The sequence below is a fragment of the Polypterus senegalus genome, unplaced genomic scaffold, assembly GCF_016835505.1.
Source record: "Polypterus senegalus isolate Bchr_013 unplaced genomic scaffold, ASM1683550v1 scaffold_3255, whole genome shotgun sequence".
Classification (NCBI taxonomy): domain Eukaryota; kingdom Metazoa; phylum Chordata; class Cladistia; order Polypteriformes; family Polypteridae; genus Polypterus; species Polypterus senegalus.
This window is the reverse complement of record NW_024382990.1, coordinates 76,446-93,919: the sequence shown is the minus strand read 5'-3', so window position 1 is coordinate 93,919 and position 17,474 is coordinate 76,446. Positions and strand designations below refer to the sequence as shown.

The window sequence follows — 17,474 nt, the reverse complement described above, 5'->3', positions numbered from 1 at the left end:
TAACGCTGCTCTCGGTGCCGGGTAAGGTCCTTGCTAGGGTCCTCCTCAATAGGATCCGTGATCACCTGCTCACATACGAGAGACCGGAGTAGTCTGGTTTTATGCCTAAGAAGTCTACCATCGACCACATCCTGGCACTAAGGGTTCTCATGGAGCGCAAACGCGAATATCAGCAGAGTTTCCTTGCAGCCTTTGTCGATTTTCGCAAAGCGTTCGACTCAGTTGATCGAGCTACCCTGTGGGACATCCTTGGGTCCCGCTGGTTTGACTTTGTGTTGCTCATGGAGTCCTAAATGAGGCACATGGCCTGCATTGTGAGGGAGCGTCAGTTATGGCACTACGGCCATGTGGCGCGTTTCCCCGAGGGTTATCCAGCTCGTAAGATCCTCATTGTTGGGGACCCGAGTGGCTGGACCAGGCCAAAGGATCGCCCACGTAACACCTGGCTGCGGCAGATAGAGGGTCATTTCTGGGGGGTAGGACTGTCTGCCTGGGGGGGTTGCCAACCGGGATCCCGATCTGTTTCAACGTGTAGAGGGTGCGGCAACACTCTGTACCAGTGCTTGCTCCCCAACTTGACTTGACTTGATTGATCTCCTCCAGGACCTGATCAGGGCCTCAGTGAGCTCCTGGACACTCCGTGGTGCTACTTGGTGGCGTCGGGATGCCCAGTCACGTAACGTTCTGGAGGTTCTCAATTGGATTCGGGTCTGAGGAACATACGGGCCAGTCAATGGCATCAATGACTTTGTCATCCAGGAACTGCCTACACACTCTGGTCACATGAGGCCCAGCATTGTCCTCTCAGGGCCCACTGCACCAGCCTAAAGTCTGATAACATCTCTGAGGATTTCATCCCACTTTCTAACATCTGTCTGGGTACTGTAGCCTTGCGGGTGGAGGTCTGTGTGACCCACCCGAGGATATGCCACACCATCACCAATCTGGTCATGCTGGATGATGTTCCTGGCTGCATAACCTTCATCACCGACGTCTCCAGAGTCTGTCATGTCTGTCACACGTGCTCAGGGTGAACCTGCTGTCATCTGTGAAGAGAACAAAGTGCTAGTGTGGTATTCTCTGGTGAATGCCAATCACGCTCCACAGTGATGGGCTGTGAGCACAGGTCTCACGTCGGGCCCTCATGCCACCCTCATGGTGTCTGTTTGTGACAGTCTGGTCAGAGACACACACGCCAGTAGCCAGCTGGAGGTGCTCCTCCTGTTCCTCCTCACACAAATGAGCTGATGCCAGTCCTGCTGCCAGGCTGATACCCTTCTATGGCCCTGTCCAACTCTCCTCATGTAATTGTCCATGTCCTGGTATCTTAGGGGACTCCAACTCCAGTCCTGGAGAGCTGCTGTGGCTGCAGGTTTTCATTCCAACTCTTTTCTTAATTAATGGCCAATTTTTGCTGCTAATTCACTATTTCCCTTTATTTTACTTGACGTTTTCTTGAGACGCTGACCGTTGAATTGATTCTTTTTTCCTTAAGCGGACACCTAAACATAAATTTAATGTGACGTGAGCCAACAGATGACCAACTAATCCGGGACCTCAAACTCCAACCAGCTTCACTCCATTCAGTTTCTTAATTTGAAGCCAATGCTCGTTGCTAATGAAACCCGTTATTTCATTCCGTGGCGCTCGCTCATTCATTCTGCCGTGGCAGACATTTCCAAAACTGCTGATTTTGTTTTTTTAAGAGCGCCACCTGTTAAAATGTTTTGAGGACCTGAGCAAATCAACATTACGCCTTTCTTTATTTTCAGATATTGTGTGATGGTCGCAGTTTGCTGTTCATGTGTTGGCTCATTTTGTGTCTCGTTATTGTTTGGCTGCTAATTAAGGAAAAAAGAAATCATTAAGGGTCAATTAAAATGAAGGCAAAAAATTAAGTTAAAGTGGCAAAATCTGTCACTAATTAAGAAATGGGTTAGAATGGAAACCTGCAGCCACAGCAGCTCTGCAGGACTGGAGTTGGAGACCCCCGTGGTATCTCCGCCATGCTCTTGAGACTGTGCCGGGGGACGCAGCAGACCTTCTTGTGACATTACGTACGGATGTGCCATCCTGGAGGAGCCGGACTACCTGTGCAAGTGGGGGTGCTGTTCTCATGCCACCAATAGTGACAAGGACACCAGCAAAACACAAAAGCTAGAGAAGAATCGGTCAGGAAGGATAAGGAGAGAGCAACTGTCTGTGGCCACCATTCTCTTTTTAAGGGGGTGTCTTGCTGTTGCCTCTCCAGGTCACCTGTTGTCACTTTCATTGGCACCAAAGCAGGTGACGTTGATTCCCAATCACTTGTGCCTCCTAACTGGACAGACTGACATCCCTGAAGCTTCAGTGACTTGGTGTTAGGCTGTCATGATCGACGTGTTCCCTTCATTTGTTTGGAGCAGTGGATGAAACTCCGCATCTGGAGTACGGTGGGCAGAGCAGAGGACTTAAGGACAAGTCCAGCTGTGACAGACGCCGAGAATGAAACTCGCTCAGTCTTGAGTGGAGGAGACTGCATGGGGACCTCATAGAGGTCTTCAAAATCCACATAAAGTAAATCAGATACTGGAGGACATCAGTGGGAATGAAGGGGACGTGCGTTTGGGAAGCTCAAAGAGTTGGTGGGAATGAAATGAACTGTTGAGGCATGGAGCTGACAACCTTTAAGAAGGATCTGGATGACGGGATGTCATCAGGACTTTCTGGTCCAGTCATCGTTCAGCTAGTAAGTTCAGTCAGTTAACGGAATGTGTTTTGAGGGGCTGTGACTGGTAATTCTTATGTTAGAAATCTGGTTTTTTAGACGTACGCCATACAGTTGCTAATCATACGTACTGTCACACGCGTGCGGCTGAAAGGCTCTAGTCCAGCGTTTCTCAACCTTTACGTATTTGCGACCCGAGTTTTCATAACGGTTTTAATTTTTTTGAAATGTAGATGCATACTTTATTATACCTACTTAACTTTTATTTATTTTTCTAGTATCAGAATCTAGTTTAAGTTCATTTGTTTTGGTTTCAATAGATGTGTTTTTCATATTTTCAAATCTTCGCGCCCCCCTTTTTGTTACTTCACACCCCCCAAGGGGGCCCGCCCCACAGGTTGAGGACCACTGCTCTTGGGACTGCACTTCTACTGCCACTCCAGGGGTGGCGCTGTGTCCTAACGCCTGTTTTCCTTTCTCCCTCTTGCAGACTGGATGATTGACGGCTATAACACCTGTGACATCACCTGGACACGCCCCTTCCTGCCAGAAGGACTGAAAACCGGACGCTCCGCCATCTTTGTTCAGTTCTATCCTGAACTCGCGTCTGAAGAGACGTCTCTGCAGTTATTCTGTGTGTGTTTTTATTTTTTTTTTGCTTTGCAGTTCAGGCTGCTATCCCAACTCTTTATCGTTGTTGTCTCTTTTCTTTTACGATATGCGCTGCCAGATATTTTAAGAGTTAAATTAACATTAGCACAGGTGAATTTGTTATGTAAGTTTATAATTAACTGATATTTTTATCAAAAAAGGAGAGGTTTGCATGTGGTGACCCTGAGAAAAAAAATTAAAGCAAAGCTACAAAACAGGGTGAGCCAATAAGAAAAGTGGGCGGGCATAGGCCTACCCGTACCCTATACCATAGTGGAGGGAATGAGGCGGTGTGATAGGTGGTCCATGGCATTTTAAATAAGAGCGTGCAGGCTCAGAGGTGGCACAGATGTGTCTCAGTGTCGATCGTGGTGCCAGGCTGAGCGCGTACTCGGGTGCAAAAACAGATGGATCAGTCAGGGGCCACATTCGCACCTCAGAGTGGTTGGAGGGTCACATCTGCACCCAATCAGGTGGATATAAGAGGAACCTGCATGGCTGGGAGGGACAGACAAAAAGGACAAGGAAGAGAAGAAAAGCAATGGAGGCAGAGGTGCAGAGAAGAGGAGACAGGCAGCCAGCTGAAGAGCCCCGAGGAGGAGCGTAGAGCTGACGCTCGTGGTTTCTGAAGAGGGCACTCCGGCCGAGTGACTTTAGGTAGCTGGAGTGACCCGTTACTCAAGATGGACTCCCGCGTAAGGCCCCGAGGAGTGGCAGTGGGGGCTGCAGAAGGGAGGCTCGGTGTGGTGCCCTGCCATGGCCTCAGATGGCAGTAGGGTCCCAAGCCTGGATCAGAAGGTTGGCCAAGCCTCTCGTTAGGACGTCTCCACTGTCGGCGGGTTCCCATTTGCAGTCAGTTTCAGACCAGCATTACGCGCCTTTGTGAATCGGGGGGCTGAACGCACCCCAGGGAGACCCCCTCTTAAGCGGTGATACAATGGGAAACAAATACTTTGCTAAATCAACTGCTGGCATGCTGCTCCTGCTGTACCCCGTGATCTTCATCTCACGTGGCGCTTCGAACGTTTAAAAGCCTGTACAGCCGCTGTCCTTGAGTCTCTCGTCCCCCAGACATCCTCAAACACTATTCCATCTCTGTTTCTGATGTTTTCCATTTGTTTGCTCTCCTTTTGTTTGAGACTTTCGAATTTTCCTACTAGCATTATCTCTAACCTGCACTGCATGAGTACCGCGCGAACGTTTTTGAATTCTTTACGACGTTCTGCTTTGTCTTTTTCGGGCTGATTATTCATTTTCCTATTTTCAGAATTTGCACATTGATCGTTTTTGCTTTATTTTCTCTCCAACGCTTTCGGGTCTCTTTTCGACGCGCTGCTCTTTCTTGTTCGCTTCAGTCGTTGACGTGTCATCTAGAACGTCTAAAACTTTTAAGTGTGTCTGCTGTGAGAAGACAGCCCGGACACAAAGAGATGGACACTGGCAGTTCTAAAAAAGACCGAGTCCAGCACCAAACACCCTTCACTGCTTGGGCCGCCTTTCCTCCTCACCCCCGAGCGTTGCCTTCTTCCACCCGACTCCAGCTCTCTGATCGTAGGAAGGTGGTCCCCTGTTATCTCCACCCGGATGTGATCCAGGTGCCTCCGATGAACTTCCGGTTTCCAGGGCTCTAGGATCCTCCAGGTGCCCCCCTGGTGGTGGCCATGAGCCTCAATAGGGTTGAGCTTCTAAGCTCGGTTCCCGTGGCCCCCATACTAACCAGGGTAGTCTGGGGGAGGTATGGTCCCTCTCCCAGTCCTTCCAGGGGTCCTGGCTGGGTATGATGCCAGAAACATCCCGACAACTGAGAGGTTAGATGACCGCGGTCTTGTTTGAAAATGGCTGTAAGTGGGGTGTAACGTACAAAAGTCACCGTCTCACGGGACTTGCTTCCAAAGGTTGTTAAGTATGACGTGACTTGACCGTCTCGCGGGGCGTCAAAGTGTCTCTCTTCAAAAGATCTCGTCTCGTCCCAAGATTTTTTTTTTATAATAGAGAGATTTATTTATGGAATAATTGGATGTGCTGCACCTATTTGAACACTGCTGTTTTCTGGGATTGATTTTAATAAAAGCACTAGACACCTTTTGGCACCTACCCCTTGCTCTGTGTGTGTGTGTGTGTGTGTGTGTGTGTCCTCATTTGCCCGGCTCACCTCGGCCTATGACCAGCGACATTTCTGGGATTTAGAGGCTCCCGGTGTGGAGCAGAGCCGGATCATCACAGCGGGTAGCCTCTAAAAGTGGAAAGTAAATGTGGCAGAACTTAAGACAGAGCAGGTCAGGTTGTTCCTGGTCACAGACGCTCATATCAATGGATTGAAACAACAAAAAAAAAAAACCAAGCAAATAGAAATGTGACGACAAAATAAGAAATAATAAAAGTAGCAAATCACTGGAGAGAACTGAACTATTACTATGACAAACGAACTGAAAACGATCCTCAAGGGTCTCACCTTGGGTTGACTTGACTCAGCGGGATATTCAGGCGGGCGGCGATGTCTTCCACGGTCTCGTTGCCCTCTGAGATGATCCCCACCCCTTTAGCAATGGCTTTAGCTGTGATTGGATGATCGCCTGTCACCATGATCACCTGCGGACGGAGCAAACACAAGGCCACAAGATGAGATTATAGAAACCGAGCTACAAAACGTGTCTGCAGTGGTACGTGAGGTGGAACACCACCGTCCAGACTGAGAACGGACAGGAACTAGAGACACCAATGTGAAGAAGGCACCTTGATCCCGGCACTCCGACACTTGCCGACGGCATCGGGCACCGCCGCTCTGGGCGGATCAATCATAGACATCAGGCCTACAAAGCACAGGTCGGTGAGGGGGAAGTTGACGTCATCCGTGTCAAACTTGAATCCACGTGGGAATTTGTCTGCTGGGAGGATGTAATGACAGAATCCTACAAAGTACAAGAACAACAAACAGTCGGATCAGCCACCATCACCGCAAATTACCAGGACCAGATAAGATTGACCATCAAGACTTACATCTCTCTGAGGTGCAAGTGAGCAAGTGGATAACCTCAGAGCAGCAACAGGGACTACTAAGGAGGTACTGAGGGATTGTAGAGAGAGAAGAGCTGCTCAGATTAAATCAGCTGAAGTCAAACAAATCACCAGGACCAGATCATATTGACCCTCAAGTTCTTAAGGAGGCCAGCAAGTGCAGATATAAACCACTGACACATATTTATAGGAAGTCACTGAGCACTGGAGAGATTCTGAAAAACTGGAAAATAGCAAATATCATCCTGTTATATAAAAAGGGTGAGAGGACAGATCTGAGTAACTGTAGGCCAGTAAGCTTAACGTGCATCACAGGGAAATTAATGGAAGGAATTATTAAGGAAAAGATGGAGCAACACATGGCAAGGACAGGACAGTCAGCGTGGGGTCAGAAGAGGGAGGTCGTGTTTTACTAACAGGTTGGGATTCTATGAGGAGGAAACAAAAGGATACGACCAGAGAGGAGCAGAGGAGATTATTGATGTGGACTTTCAGAAAGCATCTGATGAGGTGCCACATGAGAGGGTGGGCATCAAACTAAAAGAAGTGGCAGTTCAGGGTGTGGGGTGTAGATGGGTGAAGAATTGGCACAGACGCAGGAAGTAGAGGGTGATGGTGTGAGGAACCTCATCAGAATTGGGTGATGTTAAGGTGACCGGTAGGGGGCAGTGCAGGGGCCGCTGCTATGTTTAATATCTATAAATGATTTGGATAGGAATATAAGGAACAAACTGGCGAAGTCTGCTGATGATACCAAGACAGGTGGATTAGCAGATAATTTGAAATCTGTTACATCATCACAGAAGGACTTGGACAGCAAACAGGCTTGGGCAGATTTGTGGCAGCAGATGAAATTTAATTTCAGTAAATGTAAAGAATTACACATAGGAAGTGAAAATGTGAGGTTTGAATACACAATGGGGGTCTGAAAATTGAAAGTCCACCTTATGAGAAGGATTTAGGAGTCGTAGTAAACTCTAAGCTGTCGACTGGCAGACGGTGTGCAGAAGCCATTATGAAAGCTAACAGAGTGTCAGGTTATATAGCGCCTTGATGTGTGCAGTACAAGTCACAGGAGGTTCTGCTCAGGCTTTATAACACACTGGTGAGGCCTCATCTGGAGGTCTGGGTGCAGTTTTGGTCTCCAGACTACAAAAAGGACATAACAGCACTAGAGAAGGTCCAGAGAAGAGCGACTAGGCTGATTCAGGGCTACAGGGGATGAGTTATGAGGAAAGATTAAAAGAGCTGAGCCTTTACAGTTTAAAGAAAAAGAAGACGAAGAGGAGACCTGACTGAAGGGTTTAAAATAATGAAGGGCATCAGTCCAGTGGATCGAGACTGTTATTTTAAAATGAGTTCATCAAGAACACGGGGACACAGTTGTAAACTTGTGAAGGGGAAATTTCACACCAACATGATGAAGTTTTTCTTCACACAAAGAACGACAGACACTTGGAATAAGAGACCAAGTAGTGTGGCAAACAGGAGGACCTTAAGGACTTTCAAAACTCGACTTGATGTTTTTTGGAAGAAATAAGTGGAGAGGACAGGCGAGCTTTGGTGGGCTGAGTGGCCTGCTCTTGTCCAGAGTGTCCTAATGTTCTAATTTCTCCATCCTGGGTAAGTCGTTAATCTGCAACCAGCCCTCCAAGCAGGTCCTCCGATTTACTGGGAAAACTTGGGGGTTGGTGGCAGGATTGGCACTCCAGCCGCAGTAAAAAAAAAAACATCAGATTGTTCCAGTGTGGTGCTGAGTTGTCACCTGCTGGTCTCGGGTCCAAATCCAGGTGGTTTATCGTGTGGTGGGTTTGGCTCCCAGCTCCCAGCTTCTCTCTCTCTCTATGAACTTCAGCATGGAAGTCAAATCTCATCAGACCATTAGACATCTCCGCTGTCACCTCTCTCCTTAACCTTCTACTGCTTCCTTCCTCAGCCTCCCTGACCGTTGATGATGTTGCTGCTATTTTTCTGGAAAGGAGGCTGTCATCAGCAGTCAGTTCCCATCACTCCTACTTGCCAGTCTGCTCCCTCCTGAACACACCACAGCTCTCTTCACCTTCTCACATCTGATGATTCCAGCTGCATCTCTTGTCATCCCACTACTGGTGGTCCAACATCTCTCCCTCACGCGTTTCTCCAATTACACAAATCATCAACTCCTAGCTCTTCTCTTCTCAAAAAGCCCACATTTGATCCTCCTCAAGCAGGTCATCACATGCCTGTCTCTCACCTCTCCCTCCTTTCTATCAAAAACACTGGATCTCCAGCTAAGTCCCTTCCTTAATTGGACTGACCCAAATCACTCTACTGAGACGGCTCGACTCAACGGATGTGAACACATTACACATTACACACAGAGCTGCAGCACATCAGGTCAGGTCAGGTCAGGTCAGGTTGGGGAGCTGCACCCACCACACAATGAAACAGCCCAGGATTCTGGTTGGCAACCTCCTAGGCAGACACACAGTGCAGTCCCACCATCTATCTGCCTCAGCCAGGTGTTATGTGGGAGTCCCCTTGGCCTGGTCCAGTCACTTAGGTCACCAAGAATGAGGGTTCTGCTTTTCGGATCACCCTTGGGTAATCGCGCCACATGGCCGTAGTGCCGTAACTGACGCTCCCCCAGAATGCAGGTCATGTGCCTCATTTGGGACTCCGTGAGCAACACAAAGTCAAACCAACGGGACCCAGTGGTACATCATCTGTCCTTATTTTTCCATCTCCTCTTCCTAGAATTCAAGTCAACCATCAGACCCTTTCTGACCTTGGTATTACTGGGACTGCCACCAGTTGCTTTGAGTCCTACCTCTTTGTGTCGTGGCGAGGAGAGATGTCAGGCGTGCTCCAGGCAAACACTGGGGTGACCCAAGGATGGGTGCTGTGCCCTCTTCTCTTCTCTCTAGTTACCTTCTCACTAAGCCCTATCATCCAGTCCCATGGTTTTTCCTATCGGTACAATGCTGATGATACTCAGCAGTACCTGTCATTCCTTCTGGAGGACCATAAATTATCAGCTAGACGTCTCAGAAGATCTCACTGGTAGCTCAGCCTGGGTGAAGAAGCACCACTTGCATCTCAACCTGGCAAAGATGGACCGCCATGTTATCTGATCCATCTATTCAACACTCCATTTCTGTTCAGCTCGGCTCATTCTCTCTAACACAACCGACTTGGTGGGTGATCAGTGACCAGCTGTCCTTCTCTGACCATGTTGTAATGGTCTCTCTGATTTACAGATTCACTTGATACAACATCTGCAAAATCAGAGTCTATCTGATGGAGTATGCAGCAGAACGTCTGGTCGAGGCTTTGGTCCTCTTAAGTCTGGACCACTGCAGCTCTCGGCTGGCAGGAGTAACCACCCTGTGTCACCAAGCTGTTGTAGATGATTGGAAATGCAATGGCATGTCTGGTGTTCAACCAGCCGAGGTGGCACTGTGACTTCTCTTTTTTAAATCACTAGAATGACATTCTGTAATGGCAGATATAAAGTTTAAATCCTTGATGCTCATCTACAGAATAGTCAATGGGGTCAGCAACTATAGATGTGGAGACACTTGTGAGGTCCTAAGGCTGTGAGGTCTGCTGATGGATGGCATCTGGTGACACCATCAAATCTCACTCCAGACTCTTAGCTTGTGACCACCTCCATTCAAAATATGGATTCCCTCAAAGTGTTTAAGATGCTTTTGAAGACCCTCTTGTCTGGTGAATTTATTTAACTGAGGAAGTGTCACTTGCTGGCTTTTTTGTTTTTCAATTTTGTCACCTTGTCCTGTCACACTTGTTCCCAAACAGTCTCCCAGGCTGATGTTGTCCTCTTTTGTAAGTCGCTTTGGAAGAAAGTGTCTGTTTAGCGAGTAATTGTGAAAGTAAATGTGAACGAGGGGAGGACCGGCCTTTATTTGTTTCAACTTTGGGCACTCCATGGCTTGCAGCACTCGACTCTTTGCGCCACCTGTCTGAATGCATATTTAAAGGTTGTTTCCTTCCTTATGCCCACCCCTGATGAATCCTTAGCTATTTTGGCTCCACAGAGTTTTACTTACTACCAGGCAGACCTCCACATCCTCCCCCTTGTCACAAGCGTACATACCCACCTAGCACCCGCTCTCCGAGTCCTCCGAGTTCCAAATAGGCGTTCTGGAATGCCTCCTTCATCTCATCATCCAGGGGAATCTCCTTGCCGTGAAACAAGATGGTGGAACACCGATCCAGAATGCGCTCGGGAGCTCCTTTCATGACGAGCAGATGGCCTTTGGGGTGGGCTTCGGACTCGTGAATCGAGAGCTAAAGGCAGCGTAAGACTTGGCATTAGTGAACTGAAGCCCAGAGTCTGAATCAACTTAACTCTTTTAGGGCTAATTTTTTTTTTTTTCTTATCTCCCAGGGCTGAATATTTTTCCAAAAACTGGCATTTTTTAAAAAAGAACACAAAGCGATTGTGTAGCATATCAAATCAAGAAAAAATATTTACTTTTGACAAATGTTACTGTCTTGCATGCACTGTCTTTGCAGCAGCACATTGTACCTATCACCATGCTGCATAACCTGTCCAAAGCCACCAGGGGACAAAGCACGTTTGGACCAATGCTCCCTGAAGTTCTATCACCAGTTCTGTCCCATCTCTATTTGTAATACCACAGCACGCTTCATCTCGTCTTTTGTTGTGGGTTTACACTTTGAAAAATGAGAATGCGATGCAAACGCAGCCCGCGATTGAAAAAATTTCTCTGCCTACCTGTTTATCTCACCTGACGGTAGCTGAAAAGCAGCATCAGGAGAGAGCAGCCTGAAGTACAGCAGCTGGTGATCTGTCGTGTCCAACAGCAAGCCATGCCGTCTTGTGAAGTCCGGTAGCCAGATCGACTCTCAACGGATCAATGTCTGTGTATTTATCCCATGCGAACCTTGCCGTAGATGCATCGGCTGAGCGAAGCGCTCAACTGGCAGCAGATCCGCTAGCGCGGCATCGGCTGGTGTTCGATCGGCTGATGCCGGCTTCTCACTCTCTTGCTCGATCTCCTGATCACCGTCAATAAAATCTGATTCTGAAAAATCTGAGTCTGACTCTGCGATAATGCGCAAAACATTGTCTGCCGAGTGTTTTCTTTTCTGCACTCACTTCGCTCCCTTGTCACATGTCGATGCCATCTTGCCATTGTTTACATTTCGCAACTCACGCACACGCTAGGATTAGTTGACGAGTCAACGAGTCTAGCATTCCTCCAAGCACAGAGGGAATGCCTGTGACGTGACAGTGAGATTTGTCGCCATTAACAGCTGATTATCGCCCTCTATCCCTGGATGTCGACTTTAGTCAACATGCGCCTCAACCCCTCCTGTCGACAAAAGTCGACATCCGCCCTAAAAGAGTTAAATAATAATAATAATAATAATACTAATAATAATTAGATATTCAGCAGACACATGTTTTCTGTTTGATTCTTCTGGAGAATGCCTCTTTATGGGAGCAGAGGATTATTGAACTGCTCCTGTTAAATGTGGTGATCCTCAGGGATCCTGTTTTATTTATTTACTAGGTGAAATACCCAGCGTTGCCCAGGATGAAAATAAAGTGTTTTTTTTTAATTGTTTGAGAAAAATATAATAAAAAAAAACAAGTTTAAAGATAAAAATAAATGAACAAACAGTGAAGACTCACTAATGTGCTTGTCTTGCCGTCTGGTATGTATGATATAATCCAGTTGATGCCAACTCGATTTCATTTCAAAAGCACCAGGCGGGCGCGGTGGTGGTGCTCAAACATACAGAATGCTGGCAGTCACCTCCAGTTCGCCCTCTGGTGGTCGTTCCAAGTGTCAATGGATGATGACAGGCATACAAGATCACCCCCCACCCTAAACCAGAAGGGGGTGGGTTACGGCTGATTTCACCCTACTGTATTTTTAGTCGACCAATGAGGAACATGCGTACCAAGTGTCATGAAAATCGCTCGAACCATTCGGAAGTGACGCTGGGACACACGCACACACATTGACTTTTATAAATAGAGATTTATCTTCATCCTATACGAGTGATTTTCAAGAAATGGGATTCTTTTTTTTTTCCACTGCTATGCTGATGATACATAATGTGTGTAACCCTGCAATTAATCGGCTGCACAATCGTCTTTTTTGAGCTCAGATCCTGGATAGCCGGCAATTTTCTGGATCGCAAATCAAAATGAAACGGAAGTGCCGATCGCCCGTCCCGCCTGCTAAAGCTCCAGTTGGTTTCAAACTTCTCGCCCCATCTCGTAAACTTTTGCAAACCTCAGGTCCGTTATCTCGGTGTCATTTTTGACAATCTTTTGAGAAGCCGATGAACCCGAGTAGTCAAGAGTTGCTTCTTCCGGCTTCGTCTTTTAGCAAAGGTCAAACCTTTTATACTTTCTCATATACGAAGTACAAGGAAAGTATTGGAATCGTCCACAGATTCCATTTCGATTTTTTGATGAAACATGACATTTTAGACCCCCCCCAGAGTCAGAAAATACCATTTTAGCGCTGCTGCCTCGCAGTTAGGAGACCCTTAAGAGTTCGCTTCCCGGGTCCTCCCTGTGTGGAGTTTGCACTTCTCTCTGAGTCTGCGTGGGTTTCCTCCCACAGTCCACAGACATGCAGGTCAGGTGGATTGGCGAGTCTAAGTTATCCCTAGCGTGTGTGCTTGGTGTTTGGGTGTGTGTGCCCTGCCTGGGATTTGTTTCCTGCCTTGCTCACTGGGATTGGCTCCAGCAGACCCCCGTGACCCTGCGTTAGGATATGGTGGGTTGGATGATGACTGACTGACTGACTTTCTTGTATACAAATTATTAGGCAAAGTATTGTAATCGTCCAAAAATTCCATGTCTAGATTTTGATGAATCTCAATGTTTTAGACGTGCCTGATTCCAAAAATACCATTTCTGGAATTATTTGTGTGTGTGTTTCTAAACACAGTAACTTGAGTACACATTCACTTTGGTCAACCACATTTTGTATACAAGTATCAGGCACAAAACGCAGATTTCTATCAACTTTAGGACTTTTTCTGTTAACTCTGCAGTTGCAGAGTCCGATTTATTGAACTTGACTTTTATAATAATTGTCCATTTATCGATTATCCAACCCGCAATATATCCTAAATACACGGTTACGGGGGTCTGCTGGAGCCAATCCCAGGGTGCAAGACAGGAAACAAAGCCCGGGCAGGGCACCAGTCCACCACAGGGCACACACATGCACAATTTGGGATCGCCAATCCACCTGACCTGCATGTCTGTGGACTGTGGGAGGAAACAGCAGACACGGGGAGGACATGCAAACTCCACACAGGGAGGACCTGGGAAGCGAACTCTTAAGGGTCTCCTAACTGTGAGGCAGCAGCGCTACCCACTGCGCCACCATGCCACCTTTATACTAATTGTTCAATATATTATTCATTTGTTGTTGATGGCTCTTTAATGAGCATAATATAAACATATAATCCTTGTCTTGCGGTTTACTCCTCAAATATCCATCCCCATATCTGAGTACACACAAAAGTCGAGGGGAGACCACTTCTGATTTTTTCTGGGATTTTTCGATCCCAGAATTTGAATTGAATGTTTTATTTTTGAATTTTCTGTTCACTTTAATCGCTGTATAACAGTGTGTATTGACCACCATTTTATACTTTAAGATCGCCATCACACATCGATAGGAGTTTGACCTTTGGGCTGCTCCCACTAACCTTCATGCAGCTGCAGACTTGACTTTTATAATAATTGTTCAAGATATTATTCATTTGTTGTTGATGGTTCTTTAATGTACATAATATAACCGTTGACTTGCCGTTTACTCCTCAAATATCCATCCCCATATCTGAGGATACGAGAGAGTCGAGGGGAGAGCACTCCTGATTTTGATCTCTTAGAGATCTTGAGAAGGCGACTCCTGCTATTATCTTTTCTCGGCCTGATCACCGTAACTCTTCGTTTTCTCAGATCAGCAAACCCCGATACGCAGGTTCTTGTTTGATTCTGCTTCTCCACACTGACGGCTGCCTGTCGGTTTCCGATTTGACGTTAAAGTTTTGAAATCACTCCGTGGCTCTGTATCTGAATTGTGTGTTTTATACCCCAGCCATCCAGAGAGCTGAGATCTGCCGGCCAGTTGTAAATGGCCTGTATTTGATATAGCGCCTACTAGAGTTCAAGAACCCCCCTAGGCGCTTTACAACACAAACAGTCATTCACCCATTCACACGCTGGTGATGATAAGCTACTTTGTAGCCACAGCTGCCCTGGGGCGCACTGACAGAGGCAAGGCTGCCGAACACTGGCGCCACCAATCCTTCCGACCACCACCAGCAGGCAAAGTAGGTTAAGTGTCTTGCCCAAGGACACAACAGCTGCATTCTCATGCCGGGAGCCAGGATCGAATCTGCGACCCTCTGATTGCTGGACAACCTGCTCTACCGACTGAGCTACTGCTGCCCTATTGTTGTCCCTTATGGTCCCTCACACTAAAACTAAGGGGGGCTGCTGCTGCCCCTTTGCCTGCCTCACGACATTAAGACGCATTTCTCGCTTTCAGTGACCTTCACTGGTATTGATGGCCGCCCTTCTCTCAGTCATCTTCTGTCTTTTCTTTACCTCTCCCGCTGGCTCTGTTTCGTTCTAATGTATTGTATTTCTATTTATTTCTATTTTTGCTCGTTGTATGTTTTAATGTACAGCACTTTGGCTGCAGCGTTACTGATGTTGTGTTTGACGTCGACATTGACAAGTGCCAGCCGCTCACTTGATGCTCACACTTCCTTGTAATTTCCACACGTGACACAAATGTAAACCTCCTCTCTTTGTCACCATTACATTGGTTTGGTTTGCGCACTGACGGGCGGCTTAGCAGGACACGTGACAAATGACGTCTATGCCATCAGCCCAGCATTGAGGGGTCACTGCCCATTGGTTTTCTCCACCTTTTTGGTGTTGTGACCCCACATTTTCTCGTGTTAATTGTCTTTGTGACCCACCAAAGTGAGTCGAGTGTGATTGTCGGAGCAGGTGGTGTTGGGGGTCCTCAGAACTAAATCCCAATTGCGTGATGACTTGGGTGGGGCTCTGTCCCCATTGGCGAGCTCATTGGACCAGTGACCCCAATAGCAACTCAAGACCCACCAGTGACCCAAAAGTGGCTTGTGGCCCAGTAGTTGAGAAGCACTGCTGCGTGGCACCCAATTAGAAAAAGTTGTCTTGTTATTTAAGGCCCAGAGACACATCGGGATGAACAAGAAGTGCCAGAACGTCAACACCACCATAATAGCCCCATTGTCTGTTATCCGGTCAGCTAACCCACCGGTGGACCGTCCGGTCGTTTCAGAAACACCTCACCTGGTATTTGTTGGTGGAGTTGAAGGGGATCTCCGCCACCTTGGGATTCTTATCTCTCATCTTCTTCACAGATCCGCATGAGAGCTCAATGCACTTCAGGAGGGCCGACTCCGAGGCGTCACCAGCCGTGTCACGCTGAAACGATTCCAGGGAGATCTTTGTCAGGCAAGTTAAACATTTCACAACTTCTTAAAATCTTTCTGATCTGCCATCCATCTGTTTAACGGCCCTGTTTGTTCATTTATTTGGATGACAAGGAGATGAAGTCTCCCCGTAGGACTTTATGTGCAAGACAGGAGCCAAGCACGTTCACACACACAACCCGCACTGTGCCAGCTTAGAGTTAACAATGAACCTAATTAACCTGCAAGAAAACGACACATAAACACGTGGAGGACACGCCAACTCCATAAAGACAGCCGAATGGCCAAGATGTGACCCTGGGCACTGGAAACGGCTCACCACGGCACTACTGCATTATCCATATTTGTGATTCGAGATACGCTCCAAATGTGTTCATTTTGTTAAGATTTGCTTGGGATCCATTAATTACGAGCCAATCTGTCGGTCACTCTCTCTGTGATTATACAACAGAGAACATAAGTTTTGAACACGTCGACGTGATGGAGCTGCTGACATGAAGTTTACACCAGATGTCGGTAACAACCCAAGTAATCCACACAGAGAAAGAAATCGAAACAAATACTGTTACTGTAGGTCCAGAAATATTTGGACAGAGACCACTTTGTTCTCATTTTGTTCTGCACATCACCACAATGAATTTGAAATGAAACAACTCCGATGACGTTGAAGTGCAGACTTTCAGCTTTAATTCAGTGGGTGAACAAAACGATTGCATAAAAATGTGAGACAACTAAAGTATTTTATGAACACAATCCCTTCATTTCAGGGGCTCAAAAGTAATTGGACAAATTAAATAACTGGAAATCAAATGTTCATTTCTAATCCTTGGTTGAAAACCAATGCCAGCCTGAAGTCTTGAACTCCTGGACGTCACCAGATGTTGGGTTTCCTCCTCTTTAATGCTCTGCCAGGCCTTTACTTTCAGTTGCTGTTTGTTTGTGGGCCTTTCTGTCTGAAGTTTAGTCTTCAACAAGTGAAATGCCTGCTCAGTTGGGTGAAGATCAGGTGACTGACTTGGCCATTCAAGAATTTTCCACTTCTTTGCTTTAATAAACTCCTGGGTTGCTTTGGCTGTATGTTTTGGGTCATTGTCCATCTGTATCATGAAACGCCATGCCCAATCAATTTCACGTCATTTAGCCGATTTGAGCAGACAGTATGTCTCTGAACACCTCAGAATTCAATCGGCTGCTCCTGTCCTGTGTCACATCATCAATAAACACGAGTGTCCCAGTGCCACTGGCAGCCATCACACTGCCTGACTCCACCGTGTTTTACAGATGATGTGCTATGCTTTGGATAATGAGCTGTTCCACGCCTTCTCCATACTTTTTTCTTGCCTTCATCATTCTGGTAGAGGTTGATCTTGGTTTCATCTGTCCAAAGAATGTTTGTCCAGAACTCTGCTGGCTTTTTTAGATGTTCTTTAGCAAAGTCCAATCTAGTCTTTCTATTCTTGAGGCTTATGAGTGGCTCACACCTTGCAGTGCCCCCTCTGTATTTCCTTTCATGCAGTCTTCTCTTTATGGTAGACTTGGATATCGATCGCCACCAAGCCCTGGAGAGTGTTGTTCACTTGGTGGCTGTTGTGAAGGGGTT

General features: G+C 47.0%; 1 protein-coding gene across 1 annotated transcript in view; it reads right to left on the bottom strand.

Moving 5' to 3' along the window:
• Positions 1-17,474, bottom strand: part of LOC120521267 (sodium/potassium-transporting ATPase subunit alpha-2) — a 93,692-nt gene that overhangs the window by 13,372 nt on the left and 62,846 nt on the right. Inside the window, exons 11-14 of the mRNA XM_039743004.1 lie at positions 15,732-15,866; positions 10,477-10,666; positions 6,092-6,267; positions 5,811-5,947 (exon numbers count right to left, since the gene is read on the bottom strand). Of these exons, the coding sequence (XP_039598938.1) occupies positions 5,811-5,947; positions 6,092-6,267; positions 10,477-10,666; positions 15,732-15,866 (638 nt within the window). The remainder of the gene's footprint in view (positions 1-5,810; positions 5,948-6,091; positions 6,268-10,476; positions 10,667-15,731; positions 15,867-17,474) is intronic.